We start from the raw sequence: 25,464 nt of genomic DNA, 5'->3' as shown, positions 1-25,464 counted from the left end.
TCTTAATATTCTAGGATGTGCTCATCACTTATCAGTGAGGGAAGGTGGCTTAAATCTGAAAGTGAAGTATTTTGTGTGCAGAAGCTGCAAAGGTGACAACAGCTTTATCTTAACTTTGGCCTTAAACCGCTTGACTGTGCTTGGATCTTGAGTTAATCTGGGTTGTTTTTGAGTTAAATCTCTGTTTCCAAATAGGGCTGAGAATTCCTTCCAACAGCTGCATGAAAAGCCATTTTGGGAGCCAGGAGCAACACAAAGGAATACTATACTTGTCAAGTTGGTCTTCCAAGAGTTGGCTGTTGTGGAAGAAAAACAAACTGGTGTGCATTTCTGTACCCTATGCCAAGTATTCTCATGTCCCTGTTAATTTCTTTAGGCTAATTGAGTCCTTTTAGTCATAGAATTTGGGGACTTGTTCATGCTCAAAAGTGAGCAAGCAGAAACAGTGTGTGGAAAGCAAATACTTCACAAATCTGTGGATAACGTTATCTGTATCTTTCTGTAAATTTAATGGTTGTGACCACTTGTCTATAGGAATTTGAGTGTGGATTATCAACTGCAGAGCTGTAAGCATTCTTACAGGGCTGTCTTTAGGGAATATGTAAAACAAAACAAACAAACAAAAAAAAACCCCAAAATTTACAGAGTAAATATTCCCTCAAAATTTATTGTTTTGAGCAACACCAAATCTGAAAGCTGTGATCCAACCTTTTCTCTGTTGCTTCCTTAATAGCTACTCAGAGCCTGGAGTGTTTGCTTGGTTTTCCACTTGTGTAATAAATGGGCTCTGGGTCACTTCAGCACTGCAACAGCAGCATCCTGAATACAAACATTTCTCTGCTCCCTGGCAAAAATGATGGAATAAAATAATGGCCAACCAATTAATATCATGTAGATATTTTTGCTTGTAGCTCATTTTCAGGAAGACAACTGACAATATCTGAACTTCTTGTTGGACTTTAGGACCGGAGGAGTTGTTCCCCAGAACAGCATCCCTATATGTTCCTGAATCAGAGCCAGCAGCATCATGGCTATGAATTGACTTTTTCCTGGAAGACTCAGTGTAAGATTCAGACAACTGAAGTTTCAGAGCTGTAACTAAAACGTAAATCTACTGCCAGGTTCACATAGTAATAGGGCCATTGCTCTGCTACTGGAAAATTTGTTTCAGCTATGTAATGTAGACATTAAAATTCTCCCTTTGCTATTGCTATAAAATCTTTCCAGCAGAGAATGGAAGGAAAAAACTTCCATTTTTTATTTTCTTTTCCCAAAGCGTAAATGACTTGAGAGGCAGCAGGTTGAACAACTACAGGACTAGGAAATTACAAGTTCCGTTTATTGTTGTTTATTGTTATCAGGTTTATTTTGGTGATTAAGAATGCATTCACATGTGTTCTTAATTGGTTGTTGAACTGGAGTGCCAAAAGGCAGCCATCCAGCTAAATCACTGTTCTGCTTTGCAATTGTTCCTTTTGGGGAGGAATTGCAGGTGGGAGGTAGGAAGTTTATAGTAATTATTTTTCTACTGTAGTTACAACGAGATCTCTATGCCTATTGTATGCACTTGCCTCTGAAGTATAAACAGTTCATGCTGCTGAGATGTTGTTGGGAAAGCAGTGAAGCTGTTGGAGGAAGAGTGAGATTTGTAGCTATTTGGACTTGAGTGTTTAGCTGAAGAACAGATTACTATTTCCTTTTTATTTAATTGGATCAGCACTGAAAATCAATGCTAGACCAACATACGGGTTCATACAGCAGATGGAATTTGATGTGCTATGTCTGTATCTTCATTTGTGGCAGTGCTACTCTTCCATGAGATTACTGGTGAGGGAAAGCTGTGAATGTGGCTGCTAGCTACTTCTGTACCAGTCGTTTGTGTGTCCAGCTGACTGACTGTTCCACACAGCCTGCCCTGGCTGCTGGTAGCAGTGTGGTGGGAAGGCAGCAGCTGCAGGCGATGCAGGCCATGGCAGCTGGGGCAGGGTGTGCAGTGCACAGCTGCTACTGCTACTCTGCAGTTTCACATTTGCACTGCCCCTGCTGGCTTGTCAGCACTTGGGAAGGAGCTGCCAGCATCAGGAGAGATGAGATGGAAGTTGTGGGCATGTACAGGAAGAAGCTCGGATCCTATAACCATGCAGCAGCTCTGCTAACAGGATGGTATGGGGATAGCTTGTTGAGACAGTCAAATCACTTACTTATTTTCATCTGCTGAGAGGGTTACTGCTTGACCTATTAAATACGTAACTCTGCAATAAGTTGACAGTATTTTTGGTGAGAGAACGTACATTCCAGTTGGGTTTTCCCACAGTAATCCTTTCTGTCAACCTCTCCATACCAACACTCAGACATCTTGAATTTCTTGTCTGCTTTCTATTAAATTTCACAGAGTAGAAACAGCTCAAGTTAATTTTTCATAAGCTTTGTGAAAACACATGAGCACAGAAAGGAGCTTTAATGAATTCACATTTCCAGTTCACCCACAGTAGTGTGAGCTTAGCTGTGTTACTGTGCAACAGAGACCATGTGGGACTGAGACACAAATGAGGTAAGTTCCAGAGTTCACAAAATGACTTAATTAATTGTGTCACATGCTCATAAAATGTTTCAGCACCAACCCTTGTTAAAGTTTACAAAAAAAGTTGAGAGCTGGCTCAAAAGCTCTTTGCTTAAAGATGCAAAGCACATTAAAGAACCAAAGAGGTTTTTCCCTTTTGGATGTCACATGGTTACAAGCTCTGTGTGCTCAGTAGAAACATAGCACCTTCCCTAAAGAAATGTTATGGTATAAGCAGGATTAAAAGTACAACTTAGGATCTTCGTGGTCTTCTTTTTTGAACACTTTAAAGTATTACCATTTCATAATTGGAGTATATGCTGTTCTGAAATATGAATTAAATATATGCAATATAGAAATAATGTTTATGTGGAGCTTATGACAACAGTAGTAAATATTAAAGTATCTTAGGCCAAATTGGAGGCTTGGAAACATCGGCTGTGCTCGCACACAATTTCTTTGTGATGTGAAATACTCTTGCTGAGTGCCTGGGGAAGCCTGTTCAGCCCAAAAAAGCTAAAGAGTGTTTTTATTCATCAGGAGTGAAGGGATAGGACAGAGGGTAATAGTCTAAATGCAAAAGGGAGGATTCAGTTTGGGTACTTGGAAGAAATTCTTTCCTACAGGAGCGATGGAGCACTGGAGCAGCCTTCCCAGGGGAACTGTGGTTGCCTCATCCCTGGAAGTGTTGTCAGCCAGGTTGGGTAGGGCAGTGAGCCTTGTGTAAGATGTCCCTGCCCATGACAGGGAGGTTGAACTGGATGATGTCTAAGGCCCTGTCCAACCCAAAACACTCTATGAATCTACTGCTTACAAGAGAGAGACCATGTTAAAATATGCTTCAGCACTTTGTAAGAGCTGAAAGGAAACTAAGCTTGTTGTTGCTGTTGTTCAGTTAACTTTTAAGACAAATGGCCATTAACTGAGTAGTGCAGTTGCAATCAACTATGTGACTTTGCCATAGTATTAAGTGTGACACTTTAAATTCTGAAGGTGTTGGGCTTGGGTTTATTATTGACAGTTAATACATTGAGGTGGTGTTTTGGTCAGTGTGTTTTAGAGGTGCCTGTTTGCAAAGGAGGTTAAAAGTTAAATACAAAAATGTTTGGTAAACAAAGGTATTTTCATAAAACAGGAGAGTTCATTGTTTTTGTGTATACAGCTCTTAAAAACACAAGAGCTTCATCTTGTCTTGTAGGCTTACAGTTCTGTTATCATTCAAGAGGAATTTGTCGTAAGAGTGTGTGCCTCAGGCAATTTCTATTCAACTCATTTAGTCGGTTTCCCAGCTGTGAGCCTTTTAGAACTGAAATGACAAATTTGCATAAGGCAAGTCCGTACTAGGTCTATCTGGTAGATCAAAGAGATGCCAAAGCTTTCTTGGTTAAATGATTGTTTAAAGTGTATTTGTAGTGAATGGATACTTACTAAGATACTGCCTAGATCTATTTTCATTGTATTTATATTCAGAAGTCTAATTTAAATTCTGTATTGTAAATGGTCAGTGAAGTACTATGTTATCTATTGAACATTTCAACTTCAGCACTGCTGAATGTATTTATGAGTGACTTTGTCTCATTTTATGTGGCAGATGCTGCCCAGGAAGCCCCTTAGAAGCCCAATGTTGAATATTTTTCTAGTTCATTAGTTTTATCTGTGATTTGGGTTTCATTGCTATGCAGCTTTAAGTACTTGTTAGGCACCACTGTCATTAGAATTTTCTTTTCCATCTGCGCAGCCACTGGAGGAGGAAAGAAAAAAACAACTATGCGTCATTAACAAAAGTATCCCATTGATTTGAACTTATAGCTTCTCTCTACTATTCTGGTGTCAAAAGAAAACTGAAATAACATGCTGGTGTTGCAGTAGCGTACATGGTAGAATGCTTCCTTTCACTTGGGTGAAAACCTGAGTTCCTGGAATAAGAAGGTGGGAGTAGGGTGGCTTTGCATTATTCTTCAGGTGAGTTCTTAAAGCAAACAGTCTTTTGAAGTTGGTGCACAGAGGTCAGGTAACCTTTTCAGAATAGAATGACAAAGAAAAACACTTCCCTCTTGAAATATGGCATTGTTAAAATTAGTATGGTCTTGAACTATGTTACTGTGTAGGTAAGGGCATGGATGATGTTTGCAAACAATGAGGTTAATTCCACGACCTATTCTATAATGTGTTTACATAAAAGCAGCATTTTAATAGTATTTAGCCATTGACTCTTTAATACATGTAATATGAAAATAAGGCGCAGTGATTCTTCAGTGCCATTTTTTCCTGTAGTTGGTTCTGAGCTGGTAATAGACTTTATTAGCTGTGATTTTTTTCCATGTAGAAGTAGAAAATGATTACATGAATGATTCCAGGTACTTATTTGTATCAAATGTGAAATGCAATCTATATGCTTAGGGAAGCATTTAGAGCTAAATTATAATGTAGCTCCCAAACAAGTGTTTAATGGAAATGCCTTTTGTTACCCAAGCGTGCTGTTGAACTTGATTACTGAACTGACTGTGTATGGATATTCTGTATGACTTCCCCCCCCCCCCCCAGTTCTATGATAAAATTATGAGAGATTTATCATATTGAAACTGTTGCAATGTTTGTAACAGACTTTTTTCTTAGACATCAGATTCATGCATCTCCAGGTGTTTTTTGCTTAAACCATTTAGGACTGGATTCTGCTAAGCGCATATATATCTGTATCCCAATGGCATAAACTTGTGTCCTTGGTGCTTTACTGGGTCAGAACTTGAGCTCTTTGTAACAGCATCTACTGTTGTTAGTTGTCTTAGTGAGGCTGAGCTCTGAGTGCTTGCAGAGCAGTGCGCCCATGTGTTTATAATGGGCCTGTATCCAAATAGAATGTAAATAGCTTCCAGTGCAAAACAATCGGAGTTAATGTTAGGTTTTCACTGGTGTCTGAGTAGTTATCTAGGAGCTAAACACTCTGATGTAGCTTAATAGTAAGTCAGTGAACTTCACAAAAAAGTAGTATGTAGTGAAAAGATCCTCAAAAGGCAGTTGACCATATGGGGGTCAGTGCTAAAGAGAGAAATTTGTGCTTCTGGCTTTATTTCCTTCTGCCGTCCTCAGCACTTGGTTACTGGTGTAGCCTTCAGAAAATGAAAGAAAACAAATAGAGTAGAAAGGTTGTTTGTTTTCTCTTGCCTCAGTGAGTTAAGGCTTGCAGGGTATCTGCTCGGTGTTGGGGAAGTGAGGAAGTAACACAAGCAGGGTAGACTGGAGAAAGGCTGAGATGGACCTCTCCTTTCTAACGGCAGTTTTGGGCAGACCTGCATCTCGCTTCCATTTGCTCAGGAACCCAAAAGCCAATGATCCTTCATTTAGTGTGTTGAAGAGTAAGCCTTTCAAAAATATCATCTTGATTGTTGGCATAGAGGTTAAGAGTTGTTGTTTTGCAATAAGACTGCAGCTTGCTATTTTAGTATAAGGCAGCTCTTAGTATTGTGAAATAAATAACCGAAGATCCATTTTTGCAATGGCTGTAGTTGAGTTTAACCCTGCTATGTAAAGTATATGTCAACGAATATACCCAAAGTCTTGTTCACATCTCCTAAGGGCTATGAATACATAAGTGATGCCACTATTCAGAAGACTTGTTTTGCTAGAAGTAGTGTTTAACTTGCTAATACTTGTAACCAAGAAAGGTCTTTGAGAATAGCAGTCAGCATAGACAGTTTTACTGTAATAGTAATTTGGAATTGATTTTAAGGCATTAACATTAAGCACATGCATTTGGACGTTCAGCTCTATTCCACTGTCTGGTATGTGCTTACACAATCACAGCAACAAAACTTGCTGCATAATGACCCGAGTGTTATATTTTTAACCTTCACTGAAATCAGTCACTTTGTCCTTCTTGGCTGACCTCAACTTTATTAATTACTAATTCATTTCTCTTGCTGATGGCGAGTTACCTTTGCCTTTACTGTCATTGAAGAATCTCAAATTAATGCTTGGATGCTTACAAGGATAACTTCACCTCATTCAACAGAAACTGAGCTCATTCCTTGTTTTTTTTCTCCTTAAAGTTTTCTCTTTTGTGAATCTTTCTTCCTTCTGACTTCCTTCAGTACTGATTCCCTCCTCTTAGCATCTCTGCTGCTGAACTGCTTCCTTTAAGTTATGTACCATGAGCATACCCGAGCTATTCTGGGGAACAGAAGAAGGAAACAACTTTAATTTCCTGCATGTTTGCTAGAAGCGGTCACCCATTCCATCACTCTCTTCCATCCATTGCTGCATGGTATTATTTTGCCACGTTTCACTTGCTCAGGTCAAACAAAGGTACATTCATTTCCAGGAAAGTACTGGAATATGCCCTGAGCATCACGTCACAGTCATTTGTACTTAGAGTATTATTTTAAGCATTCTAGTATATTTTACCCCTGTTTCTTACAACTTGTTCATCATGCAGATAGAATGTGTTAAAAATTGAAGGAATTTGTAGCTACGTTTAGGAAAGTCTACCAGTATACTTCTCTCTAGGCTATAAATCGTATTTGCCAGTGCTTGCAAAAGGAGTGTTATAGGTCACGTGGCATGATTTTATATTGCCACAAGGCAGTTTTAAGTTTGCTAAATATTACCTTTATTATGTGATGGTGCACAGCAAACATTTCCATGTATGATGGGAATACCAGGCATCCATGTCAACGCTGCTATCCAGGAGTTGAGAACAAACAAGTCTTGGAGCTGCCGAGGGGTGGGTGCTGGTAGTAATTGGAGTTGTTTTGTTGGAGTAGCAACAGTAGTTTCGAAGTATTTATATTTTATATATTTAAAAAAAAAGAAAGCCTTAAACTCCCTAACTTCTGACTTTCAATGTATGTGAGAAGTGGGAAGCTATATGGTTCTCGTTGAGTGAAACATGTCTGTCTACTTCTCTTTTCCTATCAGCTTAATAAAAGGATAATACCTCCTTGGCTTATTGTTGGAGCTCATAACTACATAATGGCCCTGCAATTGGTGTCTTTAGGAAACGAATGGAAAGTGTCGGGGAAGGAATAATTCATTCATTGAATAATAAGTGAAAACAATAGGAACGGAACAGAACAATAACCCATTGTCATTTCCACGGTTAACTAGAATTCTTGTACTACCAAAATGTTAAGCAAGCATATAGAGACTTGGTTTAATATATACCTACCTGTGACAAGGCATACAATGAACGCTACCCAGTGTTTTTAGTCACAGTATAATTAATTAGAAGGCGTTTGCCCACGTGCAGAAATCTTCCCACGCCAGCATAACACCGAGTAATGAAATAGTAAGAGAAAGTCCCAAATCGGCCAGTAGATGGCCTCCGGACCCCGCATTGCAGAATACACAACATGTGGAAGTCCTTTCCCTGGCTTGTGGCTGTACGTTGATTTGATCTGAGTGTACCTTCCCACTTAGGACATCTGAAGGTGTTTAGATATATATCTTGGTCATATACTTGTTTAAAGAAGTGGTGTAAAGAGGAACAAAATTAAGTGCTGTTGGGTAACTTAAGGCCATTACGTGGCTTCTGGAGCATCCCTTTGATCGGATAGCTGGATAATCACAGGTTTTGAGGATTTTTTTTTGTTACTTTTAAAACTGGCATGCTTTCTGTACCACGTTTTACAGAACATCTTGTCTGAAGGTAATGAAATTGCTGCTCTACTCTAAAGTACGTGCCTCAGAGAGCTATTCCCATGCATATACACTTAAGTGCTTTGTTCAAAAGGGTTATAGCTTTGTGTTGTTTCATATGCTTTTAGTTGCATTAATCTAAATAATAGCATTTAGAAGTGAATGCCTTTTATCTGAAAGGCATAGTCAATAGGTTTTAGACTCCTAATGGATCGTTATTGAATGAAACACTGGGAAAAATAAAAGCTCATCTACTACACCTGCCCAAACCTGATGTCTTTTCACTCCTCTCTTCCTTCTGAGAAATTTAGTTTGTGACTGTATAGCTCTTGCATTACTGTCTTCATCCAAGATGGTTAAACCATATCTGTGATGAAGAAAGCATTTCTAAATGCTATCTCTAAGATTCTATGAAATACCACCTCTTCCTGTCTTCTAGTGGTATTGCCTCTGAGTAAAGACAGTTGTTAGTTCTTCATTCTTTCTGCAGTGTGTTAGGTATGTCTCCCTTAGCCTGCCGTTCTCTGGTAATTGATCTTTCAGCATTTAATCAGTTTAACAGGTCCCAAGTACTATATTTCATGTTTATGATGGGTCCCTGAAGTAGGACATCTATTCAATAGCTATGGTCTAAGAGGAGAAATGTAGGAGGATGTCACAAATTTAGTGTATATACTAAGCAGAGGGATTAAAAAATAAAGTAAAATTCAGTGATAAGTTCTTCCCAAACAAGCAAATGAAGAACCAGTAATGAAGTGGGAAGGATTAAGAAGATTTAAGGTTCTAATAGCTTAAACTGACTAGGGCAGATGTCTGTCTTACACGGGACATCCCACGGCTTACTGGACATGAGGCATTTTAAATTATGTTATTTAGAATCACCTGAGTTACATAGAGGCAAATTACTCAGACGTTTATCTGATGACTTCAGGAGATGGCATCAGGTTAATTTGCCCTGCTTTCTTAACTGTCATCTTCAACAGGGACCGCTGAAGTGTGGCGACTGTTCTTTTTGTGTGCGATACATCCCTCCTTGCATTTGCCAGAGCAAAGTAGTAAATCCTACAGAGACCATCCCACTCCAGTTGTGTTGTGGGTGCTCATGTAAGACCAATTTGTGATGTGTGTATGCTCTGCTGAGCAAGGGAAGTAATAAGCAGGTACAGTCATATTTTGAATGTGTGAACTTGATCCCTTGGCACTGACAGAAGAAAGGTGGATTTGTATATTGGGTTTTGTAGTATTTAGTGCTTCAAATACTTAATATTTGAAATGCACTTAAAGTAATTTTTTTTAAAAAACCCTTAATTTAGTGCTGTGCAACCAGGTTAGATGCAAGTAGACATCTTGCATTGAGTAATGCTGTGTGTTGTTACAGCAGCAATGCAAGCTCTGCTCCTCCTCAGAAGACTGTTGACTGTAGGTCTGCCATAGGATATGTTTATTGCTTGGTGAAGCAATTTGCTAATCTGCAGTTTGTTAAGCTGCTTAAAAAGCAGTTTGCCTTTTCTCTCTCCCTCTCTTTTTTTGTTGTTGTTGCTACCCACTCTATAGTAATTGAAGCTTCTGAAACAAAAAATGTTCATTTAATTCGATGAGCTCTTTTGTCTTGCGGTACTATTTCAAGGAAACCGATCCTAAATTCAATACCAGGTCTATAGTCTGCATTTTGTATTGTCATTTCATCCTCAGCCTTTTTTTTCAGATATCTCTGAGCATGCCAATTAACATGGTTCTGCAACTCACAGAAAACTTGTAATGTAATCATAGCCAGTGCTTACACTAATCTGATAATGCTGGATGTGATTATGTTGATGTAATATTGTTTGTATGCATGTATTCAATGCATTGTGTCTGCAGCAGCAGTATTTGGAAGCAGAGCTACTTCCTTCATATTGGTCCAGGTTGGCTCCATGTTGTAAAATATGCTGTTACTAAGAGCTCTTAACATTTGGTCCCAGATGAAGCAAGTCTTTCCAGTCTAACTGATGCTGTGGCTTTCCTGCAGCAAACTATAGAATGACTTGCTTATGAGAATTCTGTTTAAGTGAGTGCAGACCTTTCCTGTTATCCTATTGTGGGGAATTTATGAACAGATGTGCTCATAGGTCCTTCTGGCTTCCTCAGGAAGACAGATGAATGCAACTGATGCGTCTGATCTAGTCAGAAAGGTAACTTGAGTCACGTGGAGCTGCCTCATCATGCTTGGAGCATTTTTTTCTAGAGGGACAGTGGTGTGGGTGTTTTACCACTAGGGTAGCACCAGCTGTTGCAGCCATTCCATGACAGTGAGAAACTGAACCTGAGAAGCTCTGCAACCACGAGGCTGTTGTGAAATACCTTGCACAGGGCAAATTTCTTTATCCTGCATTGGTGGCATCATTGCTCTGTCATTTAGGAAATGCAGCAACTAATCCATTTGCACCTGGAACGTGGCTAATGAACACATGTCACAGATAGTATTTTGGATGCTCTTGCATGGCTGTCGAGGGAGAGAAGAGACTAAATCTTATATCTGATTTGATAATTGAGAGCAGGGGTTCATGCAAGGAGTCTGAACTTATCATAACAGAAATATAAGGAAAAACCTTTAAACAGCTGCCTTTTAGTATTCTGCTGCTGATGCAAGCTGGAATCCCTGGCACTTCTGTTCCCTGGGACTAAGAATTTTGTTGCCTCTTGATGGGATTTACCACATCTCAGGGCACTCCTGGGACATACAGCACAGCCTTTCCATGGTGCCACTTCTCTTTTGAAGGGAAGGAGGTTGCTGACAGGCTACCTGAAAATGTATTTGATTTTGGATTATGTGTTCAAAATGGTCTAGAAATTGTCTCAAAGTTCAGCTTTATAGAGAGTATTTAAAAATACAATTGCACTGAATGTCACTTAAGTGGTAATTTTTTATCACTTGAATACAAACATTTTGTGATATGTAACTTTCAACTGTGAATCCATCTCTATGAATAAATAACCCAAAGGCACTGCTGATGCACTGAGGTGCTGGAGCATTCTTAAGGAGTGACAGGAATCCTTGCCGTGAGCCTTCCTTGCCGTGAGCCTTCTCTGAATGCCAAAGCAATGCTTCCTGACCTTGGAACACGAATTGCAGCCGTTGCCATATGGAAAACAGAGCTGTGCTCACTGCAGTGCTCTGTGCTGGGGAGGAGCAGTGCCTTTCTGATGGTCATAGAGCACACAGAGCGTTGTGTGCAGATAACTGTGATGTGTTATGGGTTGGCAGCAGTGCTTGCATGCAAAGTGATGCTCCCTTCGGATGTGCTGGCTCCATATTCTTTGTCTGTGAAACTGAATACCATCCTTAGCATTGCCCTGAAACAGGATTTTCCATATAAGCTGCGACTGTACAGTTTTGACTCTTTGCATGATTGCCGCAGATGTATCATTTCGCAGTGCTCCAAACCCATCGAATCTCACACAGGAAACATACAAATATATTTATAGCCTTTGTTCTAAATGATACATGAAATATTTGGTCTCCAGACATCTTGTCGTTAGCTTTGTGTTGCCATGGGCACTCTTTAGTATTCCAGGGAGGCCTAGTTGCCATGGCGAGGTGTGTAGTTGTAATGTGTTCCTATGGCAACCTCCACCATTCTGTTCCTTCTGCAGATGAGCTCGCAAATCTGCCTGGCTGCACCTGAACTGATTTGCTGGTGGCAGGAATGTGTTAAAGAACACTGCCAGAATACCCCTGGGTCATTAGCACTGCAAAAACCTTCATTATGTTGACACTGGACCATTGGGTTAGTGTAACACAATGCAGTTCTAGATGCAAGGGAAATGGATTTGAAAAAGCAACAACAAGGGGATAGCTCGACCTCTGAGGATGTTAAAATAGAACTGCATTGAAGCAGTTTATATTTTTCACATGTTCTTGTGTGTCATGGTTTGAAACCAAAACATCTGAGCTTGCAGCTTCTGCCTTGAATGACCTTCCTCAGTAGCAACCTTTCCATGTGTATCTAAGTGCATGTGAGTGAGTTCTGGTCTTAAAGCCTCTTTTTAGGAAGATGGAACCAGTTACCTGCTGGTGTAATGCTAGCTTTGGTTTGTTTAGCTGGGGATCAGTGCTTTGGGTGGGGAACTTTGGGTCAGTAATGCTTTCTGTCCATTGCAGGAGGATTCGTTTTGACACTGGAGATTTTTAGAAATGTGAAAAGCAAACTAAAATCTATCAGCTATTTGCTAATTGGATGCTGTTCGTTTCTCTTAACTTTTGTTTACTTTTGTATGGTTTTCAGTTTGTAAAGTACCTCATCAAGGAGCTGTAAAAAAAATGCTCTGTGCTTCTAGTAATTCTTGAGCAGATGCAGAGTGCTCCCATGTAGCTTGTTGAGATGGGACTGTTTGGCACATAGATGGCTCCCACCCAGTGTGTTTTGTTCTGTCCTAGGAATGGATCAGTGAAACATTCAACTTCATGGAATGGACAGACTTGTCCAGTGCTTTAGTTTTATTTTTAATGGGGAGGAAAAAAAGCAAAACAAAACCTCAAATGCTGATAGTGTAATATTCCTGAACAGTGGGATTTGGTATGCATGGAAGAACAGCCTTCTTAGCCTTAAATTATAAAGGTTTATGCATAGGACACATGTTTTTTCCTAGCTCTTATTATTTCCTTGCTGTGGCTACCCTATGAAACTGCCTTAAAACAAACAAAACTTGCTTTCATCATGTTATTTAAAAGGTTGAACTTCAGAGATCACTTTATCTGCTCGTAGCTTTATTCTTTTCAAATTGATAGAGCAGGTTTGCTTGGATCCTTGGCTTCTTTCCCAGCTGCATGTAGAATTTCAGCTATTTCTTGGAGTCCTTTTCTTATAAGCTGTTTCCCAGTTCAAGCGTCTGTGCTGAAAGACTTCTTTTTTTCTTAACCTTACCCAGAGAACATAGCAAATCTATATATGATAATCAAACAACTGACTTACATTTTCAAGCCGTGCTGTCTTTCAGCATCCTGAAAGCTGATAGCCAGGAAAGCTAATGCTTTTTCTTTTCCCTATGCTTCTTCAAATTGGGTTTGCTTTTAAACAGAGTCAGACTGTGTGGTCTGAATCACATTGCTGCTTCTAAAAATGCCATCTCACAGTGCTCTAAAACTTCATTAGGAGAAATATGCTTTTAAGCACTTGGTTTAAAGAAGAAAAAAAAAACAAAGGCCATGCAAGGGGAAACAATGTGTTGGTTTTTTTTTTCCATAACTTTGTTAATTCACACACAAAATATATTTCAGCGTTGTTAGTTTTGTTTTGCAATGGATTAAGAAGGTTTTGCAATAAGCAGTTACTAGCTTTGCTTAATGATAGTAATTTATGTGCAGGTGTAGCAGTAGTTAAACACGTGGCTCCTTTGAATCCATGCCTGTAAAGATGAGTATCTGCCATGGAAAGATGGGTATCTGCAGTGGCCAGAGAGGGCTTTCTTTTCATCCTGATTGCTGTTATTTCTTCGTGCAGTCCTTATTTGAGATAGAATTTTTGAAGGAAAAGTGTGTGTGTGTGTATGTATAGTGTTTTGGGTTTTTTTACAGCTTTTTTAAAATGCAGAAAGTGTAGTATGATGAGTTGGCATAGTTGAGAACGGTGCGAATATGAGCAGACACTTAAGCAGCTTTTGATGTAAATCTAGAGCTTTCTTTGAAGAGAACTTCAGTGAATGTTCTTGTCAACATAATACCATGACACTATCAGAAATACTGCATATATATGCTTTGATTTTGTCCATGTGGTACCTTTCTCCAAGGCACTGGAATTAATGTATGAATGAGAAGGAGATTCCAAAGTATTCAGCACGATGCAAGAAGGTGCTGCTCTTCAATGCTCGTTCTTGTGCCCTTAGCCTTAACCTTGTTGGAATCCTTACACATGGCTACTGGAAAAATTTGTCAGTAATCTTTTACATAAAAACAGTTGCATAACAGAACAACTCAGACTATTGCCTAATAACTCTATATTGTGAGTTTTGTTTTTCTTCTTGTCAGCTGGGAGCATATACAGAAAGCAAGAATTAGTCTTGAAATAATTTTGGTCTGTGGGTGTTTGTAAGCAATTGATTTGAAACACTTTCTCAGCTTATGAGCAGCGCTTGTAGAAGGATCCTGTTCCCACTTAGAATAATGTAACCCTTTGGCATTCACATTGAAAGTGAAGTTAGGTAATTCAAACTCACTGAATACTCCATCATTATCACCTTGATTTTCATTGCAGATGACTATTGTTTGTAGCAATCAGCTGTGGAGGTTACCAGTGTCTGCCAAGTAAACCTATTAAGAATATATGGACATTTTCGTGAGATCTCTATTTCCAGTACTGACAAATGTACCACTGCTAAATGCAGTAATGATGAAATTTCTTCATCTATGAAATATTAACGTAACCATAAGAACAGTAGCTGTTGGTCACTCTCTCATGGGTTCAGCAACTCTGTGAAGAGAGCCTGTGTGACAGAGTACACAATGTGTCTGTACAAGGTACTGCTATTAAAGAGAGGGAGGTGATATAGTTGCCATTTCCATAATTTGAACTTGGGGAGGCTTCTTCAGGTAATGCATGGAGACTGCTGAACATTGTCTGTGAGTTGCCTGATGGAAGTGCCCAGCATTTACTTTTGGTTGGTTTGTCAGATCCCCCGCCAAGACCCCCAGCAGTGACTGAGTCTTGAGCTTAGTTTGTCACATCTAAAAGCAGATTTGTGTAAACAAGATTACGGGGCTTATTCCATGAAATTAGACAGTCTGCCTGTCATGCTATATGAACTCTTTTAATGTAAATGCTAGGATTTTCAGGGAGGGGGGTTGTAATTGAGTGAAAGAATTATATGAACTGATACCCATGGAATTTGTTTGCCACTTTTTAATGCCATAATATTGATGGTAGTCTCATACGAGTGAATGCTGAATAGAAGTTAATTATTGCTATCTGAAAAGTATTTGAAATTTTGTGGCATGAGATTACTTTGATGTATTTTCATTATTGTACATACACTCCAAATGGTCAGCTCTCAAAAACAGTTCTTTACTTATTAGGGGCTTTCTGATTAGCTTTAAATTTGCATATCAGGAGATTGCAAGGAGATGTTGAACTGGATGCTGAGGTTAGTTATGGGTCTTTTACTAAGCAAACATGTAGATTCGCTGATACATGCAGCACTTCTGTACAGATTCTTATTGCATAGCAAGGCAGCATCTTGGAAGAGGCTCTTTTGTTTTAGATGAGTAATTAAATCCAAGCAAATAGTGTGTTCTGCTGTTGTTGATATGCTGGAGATGTCCTGAATTAAAATGAACATAGAGGAGAAAGGCCCAAATCTTCAAACAAATCAGCGTAGACAATTTAAATGTTATATTGTGCTAGAAACTAAATCTTGTAATACACTAAATAAATATCACAGAATGGCCGCCAACCTCCACCTGTAATAACAGACCAGGCTGCCCAGGGTCCCCATCCAACCTGGCCTTGAACACCTCCAGGGATGTGGCATCGGCAGCCTCTCTGGGCAGTATAAGGAATAAGATATGCATGTGTTCTTCTTTGCTACTGAGGGAAAGTTATGGCTTTGTCTTCAGTTATTTTATTTCATTGGTATATTAGGATAATGCCAATTAGGATGATAATACAATTTCAGCAGTATTAGTCATGTTAGGAAAGTCTCACTATAAAGCAAGTTAAAAGCGGCAGCTCTAAGTATTGGCTCATATGTGGGTGTCTCTTGGCCCTTCTGGTGGCTTTGATGGTCTCCCAGAGGACTACTGCTGAGACAGAATTATTTTTCATAAATGTGTGACCTTAACAAACCAGGTTTTCTGGGATGAAATGAGAAAGTGTGGCTTGCTTTTGAGATAGGGGAAAAAAAAATATATGGAAGTAATTGCCAAGATTCAGAGTTCAGGCTCTGAATTCTTGCAGAAGTGCCCTACTCACTGTGTATGGATGGGGAAAAAAAAGATCTAGTCCTGGGTGTAAAGGAAAGGATGGAGGGAATCTGCCACTGATTAGCATACAGTTATTTGGAGGGCTCACAGAATGAATGAGATCTTCATAACTTTGCCATGCAACCCCAATGAGAGTGATGTGCTCAACAGAGGTGAGTGAAAACACTCTGCGTTTTGCAGTTGTGGCTGTAGGTAACGTTTACACAGACCCGTGTAAATGTGGCAGAGGAGTAATACTTTGAAGCTTGTCGTTGGAATGCTGTGCGTGACAGAGGCTGCATTAATAGGATTGTCATATCTTGTGTCAGCCAGTAGTGGCTGCTGTGTGCTCTTCCAGCACTGGGGTTTTAACCATTTCTTAATCACAGAATCACAGAATTGTAGGGGTTGGAAGGGACCTCTAGAGATCATCGAGTCCAACCCCCTGCCAAAGCAGGTTCCCTACACCACGTCGCACAGGTAGGCGTCCAGGCGGGTCTTGAATAACTCCAGAGAAGGAGACTCCACAACCCTCCTGTGCAGCCTGTTCCAGTGCTCTGTCACCCTCACTGTAAAGAAGTTCTTCCACACATTCGTGCGGAACTGAAGGTGAAGCACTGGGGAGAACAGAGAAACCTACTGAGAGTGATAATAAATTTGCAGGGGTCATACTTAAGGCAGATCTAAGCTGCATTCTGGAGGCATCCTTATGCCTCTGAGAAAGCGCAGTCATGAGAGTTTGCTTCACTGCTGCTGAGATGACCCTGAAGAGAATAAGGATGTGACTTCTGTCAGCTGACTGCAGCATATGCTGCCTTGGTTCTGGAATTAATGTTGCTCCTTTGAACTGTGTAGGCAGTGTCTGTGGGGTCTTTGGTACTTTCAGCAAATAGATAAGTCAGAACTGGCGTTGATCTGCTTACGTGTGCTGCAGCTCTAAAAAGTGGTATACAGGCAGTGGGGTGTGGGTTAGATAACAGAGGTTGAAATTAACTGCACCACCACATTAGCACATCTGGAAAGCAGTTACACCTACCGAGCTAGGCAACTCAAAACTTCGAGAGCATTTTCTGTTGTTTCTGTGTAGTCTTCAAATTGTTGTTTGTTGTTTTCAAAAGAATACTTTTGAATAAAAGACCATTTTAAAATGGGAATAGGAAAAAGCTGTGTGAGGAAGGATGTCTAGCTGTCGGACTCCATGTATTGCATATGACCTGCATGAATTGTTATGCAATGCCTTTATCTTCTGATAAGTGCGAACCTAGAAATAGAAGTATGAATGCTGTCCCTGCTAACCACTTGCGAGAATTCTCCTTTAGTCTGAGTGTTGGATGGTGATGAAAAAAGGAGGTTGTTCCCATTGGGAGTTGAGCCCTGTATTCAAAATGTAGTTCAGCGACTGAGTCCAAGGAGAGTCCATTAGCTAGCAGTGGTAGCACTTGTATCCTCTTTGCAGGATTCTAGTTACTGAATGGGGAGACATTAAAATGTTACAAAAGCCTGTGTTGCAATGGGACTATGTGATTCACTTCGAAATGTGCCAGTTCTGCACGATAAAGAACTCCTTAGAATTTATGCATCATCTTGACAGGGATGCTAACAGTTTATAGGGGAAATAGCTGTCTCATAGAATATGAAAATTTATCAGAAAGAAAAATAATAATGCATCAATACCTCTTTTCTGTATTTTGTTTAACTGAATTCAAGTATATGGCAGGACTCGCCTGAGCCTCTCGTGGTTTCAACAGAAGGAATGTGGTGTGTGATTGGTGTATATGTGACTGGAAGATGTGTCCCTAAACACGGGTGTTCAGTGGAACAGCGAGACAGAACTTCTGTATGTGACTGTACATACTATCATTAAAGCTACAAAGCCCCTACCAATATGTCACACTTCTCTTGTCTCATTAGAACCAGTGGGTGGAGTCTGTATAATTCAGCTCAGTGTCTTGGACAATGCAGAAATAAAACTTCTGCTTCAGTATGAGAGACTGAAATGACACTCGCTGCTGTGAAAGCATTTATATTTGTTTGCATATAGTCATCATATTGCTGACCATACTTAATAACGCACCTTCTGCTGCTACTGGCATCCTCTGAATCTCTTTGGCAACTTGTTAAACTAAGTAATTCGGTCATGTAAGAGGTCTTTTGTATTGACTGCCTGATGTATTGCCTGGACACGTTTTGTTGGAGAATGCGTGGAAGATTGGTAGGTTGCCAGATCTTTGTCCCTGCAAAGTTCTGTTAATTTTCTCATTGATATTCCGGCTTGACTGGTGCTCACCGGCATGCAAAGGAGTGATAGCAGCTACTAAAGGTATTGGGAAATGTCATATTTCTAATCCCTCCTCATCACAGAGCAAACAGAGCAGACCTTATTTGTGGTGCCCAGTCAGAAGCCAAATGTTCTAAAACTGGCAAACGGTTAAATTTTTCTATTAACTCAAAAATGCTATTTACACTGCCTAAAAATGAACCCTGATGTCTTCATTTCTGTTTTTCCAGACCTATTGGTGCCTTTTCATAAAGACAATGTAAAATCAGTATTACAGTGGTATACATCACCATGTGTATGTATGCATTTACTTATGGCATCTTAGTACACCTAGACTCATGCGTGCAAATGCAAGTATTAGATCAACGTTCCATAAACAAGTTGTACTGAGATAATTTTCCTTAGCCATCTGCAGCTCAGTATTTCTGTGGAGGTCAGGATGTTGTATGTCTGTATTCTGTCAAACTCTGTGTATTAGATACGACATACAAGCAGCTGCAGAAAGAACTGTGTGTTATAGTACTGTCGGTTACAGAAACTTCAGTGTAGCCTAAGAGTAAATGGATGAGAAAAATGAATTGCAAAGCAGAATCCAATCTATTAAAAATGAGATCATTCAGAGCACTCCTTGTACCTTGTGCTGCTTATGGAAAGTACAGATATATTCTACTCCTTTCCTGCCACCCCTCACTGCAATGTGCAACCCGTATCCCTTAGCTTCCCATTTGTCAGAAAAGGTTTTGTGAAACTCCAAATATAGCAATTCTTGGGGCTTTTCATGATGAGGTCACATTGTCAAAGTGGCACTTCTTTCCTAGCCCAAATTTTGGGGAATATGAAGACTAATGTTCTCGTGGAGAGTAAAAGATGCTGCTAAGAGCTAAATAACAATTCCCAAGTGTTGGAAGTCATGTAGATGGGAAGGGAAGTTGACTTGGCTGAGTAGGGATGTTCTTCTAAAGCAGGAAAAAGGTGTATGGCCCCTGGAACTGAGGTTGGATGAAACAGGAACACTGCAAAAATGCTGTTTGCCATAGTAGGGAGAAAGCTGGAAAAGCTCAATTGAAGTTGAACCTGGCAGGTGTGAGGAAACAAAAAAGGCTTTTTAAAAACAAGTCAGCAGCAAAAGGAGGTAACATCGATCCATTACTTGACAAGGTTGGTCAACTCATAAGCAGGGATGCAAACAAAGCAGATGTTCAGTGTCTTCTTATGCTCTCTGCTCAACATTTGTGGAGGTCCTGTGACACAGAGAGCCTAGTTGGAGGACGGTGGCTGCTGTAATGGCAAAAACCCTCAGCCAACCCCAAACTTGTGCATGATTTGCTGCTTCATCTGCTTAGGACTCGATGGAGTTCATCCCAAGTTACTCTAAGAGCCAATGTCATCATTTTTCAATGGTCTTGGGAATCTGGAGAGGCCCCAGCCAACAGGGATCTGTCAAACATTGTTCTATTTTCAAGAAGGTCAAGAAAGAATGGCAATTGCAGACTTTTCTCCTGTTTTTGATTGGGAAAGATGGAATCACAGAGTCCTTACTGGCTATGCTATTTCTGCTACAAGCCAGGGTTCTGTTGTCCCTCTTGGCCACCTGGGCAAAATGCTGGCTCCTGTAGCTGGTGTGGTGCTGTGTTTTGGATTTAGAATGATAAAAATGTTGCTAATATACTGGTGTTTAAGCTGTTTCTAAGCAGTACTTAACACTGAATCAAGGACTTTCCAGCTTCTTGTGCTGTTCTACACTCAGGAAGCTGGGAATGTGCAGGAAGCTGGGGACAGAACCAGGACAGCTGGCTGAAGTTGGCCAGAGGGATACCTATGTCAGATGGCATTGTGCTGAACAATAAAACATGGAGGAGTTGGCTGGGGAGGTGAGTGCTGCTGCTTGAGGACTGTCTGGGCACTGGTCAGCAGATGGGAAGCAATTGCATTGTGCATCACTTGTTTTATGTATTCTTTACTACTGCTATTATTATGAATTTTTCCTTCCTATTTCTGTTCTGTCTTTATTTCATCCTACAAATTTTACCCTTCCTTCCCCACCCCCTCACCCCCATTGTCTTCCCCCATCCCACTGGTGGGGTGGGTGAATGGCTGTGTGGTGCTTAGCTGCCCAAGTTAAACCAGAACAACCTGTCAGTTTCACTTCAGTGCCTGGTAAAATTGTGGGGAGAATTGTTCTGGGATTTAGTAAAAAACACCTGAAAGACTATGTAGCCATTTGTCACAGCCAACACACCTACGCGAAGGGAAAGTCCTGTGTAATGATCTTCATCTCCTTTTATGACAAGGTTCCCTCAAAGCTTTCCACAGTCCTTCTTACAGTGTCCTTCTGTACAAAATGTCCAGTGTATAGCTAGTGTTAATGTAAATGGGGCTACATGCTGCTGGTGGCCTGTCACTGGTGCTGTTCTGCAGGGCTCCATTTTAGGGCCGGTCTTCTGCCTCCCTCTGTGCATTCTTCTTATAATGCCGCAGACCTTACATTACCATGTTTTCATTCAGGCTTTAGAAGATACTAATAACTTGGCTATTTTTTTTTTTAGCTGTGGCTTAGTTTTCTAATGCTTTTCATCATGCCAATTGCAAAGGTACAATCATTACCCTTCACATATTTTCTAGTCCTTTTGTAGTATTTCTTCCAGTTCTATGGAAATAGGTCAAAATAAAATTGTTCTCAAATCAAACACATTGCTTAGATTACAAAAAATGAGTACTTGCCAAAGCAACATATGTGAGTGTCATGAGCAGGATTGTAGTTAAGCAGCCAGTTACACTGGTATCTTAATTCATCACCCAGTATGGGAGAGCCAGAGTTTAGCATATGGTCAGTCTCTTCAGATTCTTGTTTGATGTTTCCGTTAAATTTAGGATTATTTAGTTCTTTCATTTGGGTTTGAGTTGGGTTTGCATAGCAGGTTCTCCTTGTGAGCTTTTTGACTATTTCCTGGTGCTATTAAGAGTTCACGTTCTGATTTCATGATGTTAGGGCTGTGACTGAATTAAAGGTGTGTCTTCTACGCCAGGAGAGAATGGCAAAAGGGAAACATGAATCATTCACTAGGGATTCTGAAAACCTCTTCAGGATGATTTGTTGAGTAATGTTTAGCATAACTTAACAATTAAAATGGGAACTTAATATTTACAGAGGCGGAAAATATTATTTAGAATTGCAGCCAAATAATTACTGAACTGGAAGACTGATTTTTTAATTATGGGAAACGTTAATGATTTGTTGAGTAATGCTATTTGCTGTTTGTTTTTTCTCCTGATTATTAATGAAACGTTTTGTATGAAAGTTGGGTCTTGGAACAAGATTCTGAGGGACTTTTTCATTACTGAAGTTATTGGTCAGAATGTGCTTCTATGGGAAAGGAATCTCTGAGCTGTTTGGCTTTTCATATGATACGTGGAATTAGCAGACCTTTCTATAGAATTTTATTGTTAATGGTTCATGATGAATTCTAGATTTCAAACAAATGCTTGTATTCCCACTCTGACAAAAGAATCAAACCAAGTGTGTATATATCCCTTGAGTTGAGTTTTTCTCATAGGATGTAAGTGTTCTGAGAAAGAATAGTAGAAAATCAGCAATGCTCTGTGGTTCTTCTGTAGCACTGCTTCCGTAGTAAGGTGGTGGCTTTGCCAATTGATTTTCACTCTGTTGCAGTGAATGATACAGACATCCTGCATACATCTTCCAGCACTACATGCTGTGTTCAATAACAGAAAGCAGAGACGGTACAACAGTTTGAAGCTTAGTTAATTTTTCTGTAATCAGCATTGAAATCAAGCAGCTCAAAGGGAGTGACAGACATAGAAAAAAGCCAGTGTTTCAGTAAGCTTGACGGGTTCAGCTTCCTACTTTTGCACCTAAAGTTGGATAGTCCTAACTCTGCATGTTGCTCCGGGGAGTGGTGACATAACTCGGTGAGATCTGCTTGGCCTTTATCCCACCCCCTGCCAAGAAGTCATCTGTTACCTGCTTGTGTCCCTGACCACTTTCCTTGCTGGAGCATTTGGTCAAGCACTGTAGTGGGGTACCTGGAGCGCACAGCTACTGATATGCTTAAACTGAAGTGTGCTGAAGAATGTGGACTGTCTCTGGTCTTGTTATTTTCCAAGTAGCTGAAGCAGATGTCTCTGCTTATTTTTTCATTGGCTTCATCTTGCAGGTTTTTTCCCTGTCTGTAGGTTTTGGCAGAATGAGAGGGAAAGTTATCAGAACTTAAAGGATGATCTCATGCTTTTTTAGTGCTTTGCAGGCTTTTGGTTTGCTATTCCATCCTGTCTAATCTCTCAGGATTCTTTCATTATTTTTTTTTCCTTTTTCCTGTTTGCAAGGGACAATTTGTGGATCTGTTTAGAAAAATTTCTGGGATATACTGGTATTTATTTTTTACATAGGTAAAAAACCTATATGTATGTGTGGTATCTGTGGGATAGTAGACATCCTTCAGTAGGATGTGAAACATTGTGACAACAGTCAATTGTATTGCAACTCCATGCTTGTGTTGACACACTCCACACTGTATTTGTTTGTGTGTTTGTATTTCTGAAACCCACAGTAGAGCCAGCTAATATCAATTTATGTTTTCATGTAAGCATTGTGTTTATTTGTACCACTATGCAGATTGCTTTGCTTATCAGTTTTAATTCTTTTCCCCCCTTTTTAGGTATGCCCCAGATTCTACCCTGCAGGAAGCCCCAGAAAGGTAAAACCTTGAAGTTATATTTGTGTTTGTTATCTGAGTTTACATGTCAGTTTATTTCTCCAGCTCCTATTCCAAAGGTACAAAATAAAGCTCAGCACTGGAAGAAATAAATTAATTTCAATACTCTAAAAGATTCCAGGAAGCTTGGGAGAAGGAGACAGCATTTTTCTGTACCATTTCTTTTTTCCATCTGATTTTTTTTTCTCTTGTCTGGGTAGCATATTTCATACAAATGATAAGGCCACATGTTGTGCAGTAAGTAATTTATTTCAAGTTGATTTTTCTGTTTTTGTACTGCAATCAAACAGAAATTTTTCCTGTCACTATGGTCTCCAGTGCACAAACTTGTTTGAACCAGAGTTGTTGTGTCAGACCTGTTGTACCATCTAATCAGATGGTTGCAATGACTGCATATCTCAACTTCTTTTGTTCCCTTAATCTCTTATAATTCTACTCCTTAGATTCACCACTTTTCCTTTTTAAGTCTTATGTTCCACACACTGTTGTCATACAGGAGCCTGTGTGCTTGGTGCCTGCTGAGCTTGGTGATGCTCAGTTCCTATTTTTGTACTTGTAAAGTCTTGAAGTGCAGTGTATACTCAAAAGAATGGACACAGCGGAAATTATCCCCGCGTATTAATTACTCTGGATTAATGCCAGAAACAAAGAATTTTCCTTTAAATTTCAACAGAAATAGCAGCCATTTTTTTGTTTGCAATGAAAGGTAATCTGAACATGAAAACATTATAAGAGCATAGAACTCATGAAGAATCATGAATTGAAAAGAAATCTTAAATTGTTTTTTCTTTACATTGTATATTTTTAAACTGACAGTCCTAGTCTGAAAGTGTAATTGCTTTCTCTTCTGCCTGACATTAAGTATGTTCTCGTTATTGTTGTTCAGAAGGTTATTTCTTACCATTACAGTTTTACCTTGTCATGACTCAACCCAAACTCCAACATTTACGGATTTCAAGAGCTTTGAACAAGCTGATGTTTGAGACGAAAGCTTTTTTCATTACTTAGATTACATATTTGTGTGGGATGAGAATCAGATGGCAGCATTTTGGAAATCTAGTTCACCGCTTCAGTCTGTTGTGCCAGTTATCTGTCTGGTCAGGACTTTGATATAAAGGCTTGGAAATTAGAGCTGGCATCTGTAGGCCTTTTTGTTTAAAGCTGTATTAAGTTAATGGAAATAGCCAAAAGTGGGGACTGGGCAAGCAGAGGAACAAACTCTGAGGTTGGTATTCTCTCTCCTGGGAGATGATGGCGTGATGCTCAGGAAGCAGTGCACAGTGTAGTGGGTACAAATTTATTGGAGGAAAAATGACTTTTACAGAAATTATGTGCAATGATTAAGCACTGTTAACTGCATCTGTTATGTGGTTTTTGCTGATCCAAGTTTATGCAAGGCCAAATCCTGGAATTTGGGAAATGTAAAACTTGTTCATCTTGCATTTTGTGAATGATATTGGAGTAAATGAGGGTTCAGTTGACTTTTTTTTTCTTTTTTTTTTTTGTGGGAATTTGTGACAAACACACATTGAAAACAAAATAAATTAAAACAAAGATCCTACAAAAACATCTTACAAAAATAAACCTAGATATGTTATAACAAAACGAATTTCTACAAAGAGCACTGCAGTTAGAAGACAGAATGTTAGATGGTAGAGACAGTGCTAACACATATATATTTTTTTAATGCCATAGGAACCTACTGCAAGCCTCAGCATTATTTATCAGCGGCAAATATTGTGCAGTGTTTTGTTTAGCTGGTGTATTAGCTGGTAAACAGATTATTGTCTTCGTGGATGCTTCTGATCTGCTGTCTCAAATTTTGGAGGGAAATGCTGTTACCTCCTTACTAAGGGATTGTGTTTATGATCTACTTGTGGTGGCATCACGTGGTCCAGTGGAGCCTTTTATCCATCACCCCACTTCAGTTCTATGTATGTTGAGGAAAAGACTTGCTGAAGGCAATTTATCATTTTTAAGATATCAAAGGCCATTTATCATTGCCCTTATATCTCAGTCATGATGCTGATATATAGCATGGCATACCTTTTCTGAGTGTTTTTGTTTTAATAAAGTATCAAAACCAGTTATCTATCAGCCACCAGGGACAGAGAAAATAATTCTTTCTAGATAACCTCAGGAAAGAAAAGCAACAAGAGCAACAAGGGACTTTGGTTTAGTTCTTAAGTCATCTGAACCTCAATCCTACATATAATAGTAATGTATTCCATATATTTATGCATATATAATGTATTTCATATATTTATATATATAAATGTGTAGTTTTGTAATAAGTTCAATTAATTCACGTGTATGTATTAGTGTA

At 39.5% G+C, this 25,464-nt stretch overlaps 1 protein-coding gene across 9 annotated transcripts in view; it reads left to right on the top strand.

The window, feature by feature from the left end:
- ANK3 (ankyrin 3) overlaps window positions 1-25,464 on the top strand; it is a 327,597-nt gene that overhangs the window by 11,170 nt on the left and 290,963 nt on the right. For all 9 annotated transcript variants that reach the window (XM_085553950.1, XM_085553966.1, XM_085553943.1 and 6 more), the window contains exon 2: window positions 23,082-23,120. In XM_085553950.1, coding sequence (XP_085410076.1) covers window positions 23,082-23,120 — 39 coding nt within the window. The remainder of the gene's footprint in view (window positions 1-23,081; window positions 23,121-25,464) is intronic.

The sequence above is a fragment of the Coturnix japonica genome, chromosome 8, assembly GCF_054131305.1.
Source record: "Coturnix japonica strain WE chromosome 8, WE-NBRP24, whole genome shotgun sequence".
NCBI classification, from domain to species: domain Eukaryota; kingdom Metazoa; phylum Chordata; class Aves; order Galliformes; family Phasianidae; genus Coturnix; species Coturnix japonica.
Note: the sequence above shows the minus strand (reverse complement) of the source record. Positions and strands in the feature narration are given on the sequence as shown.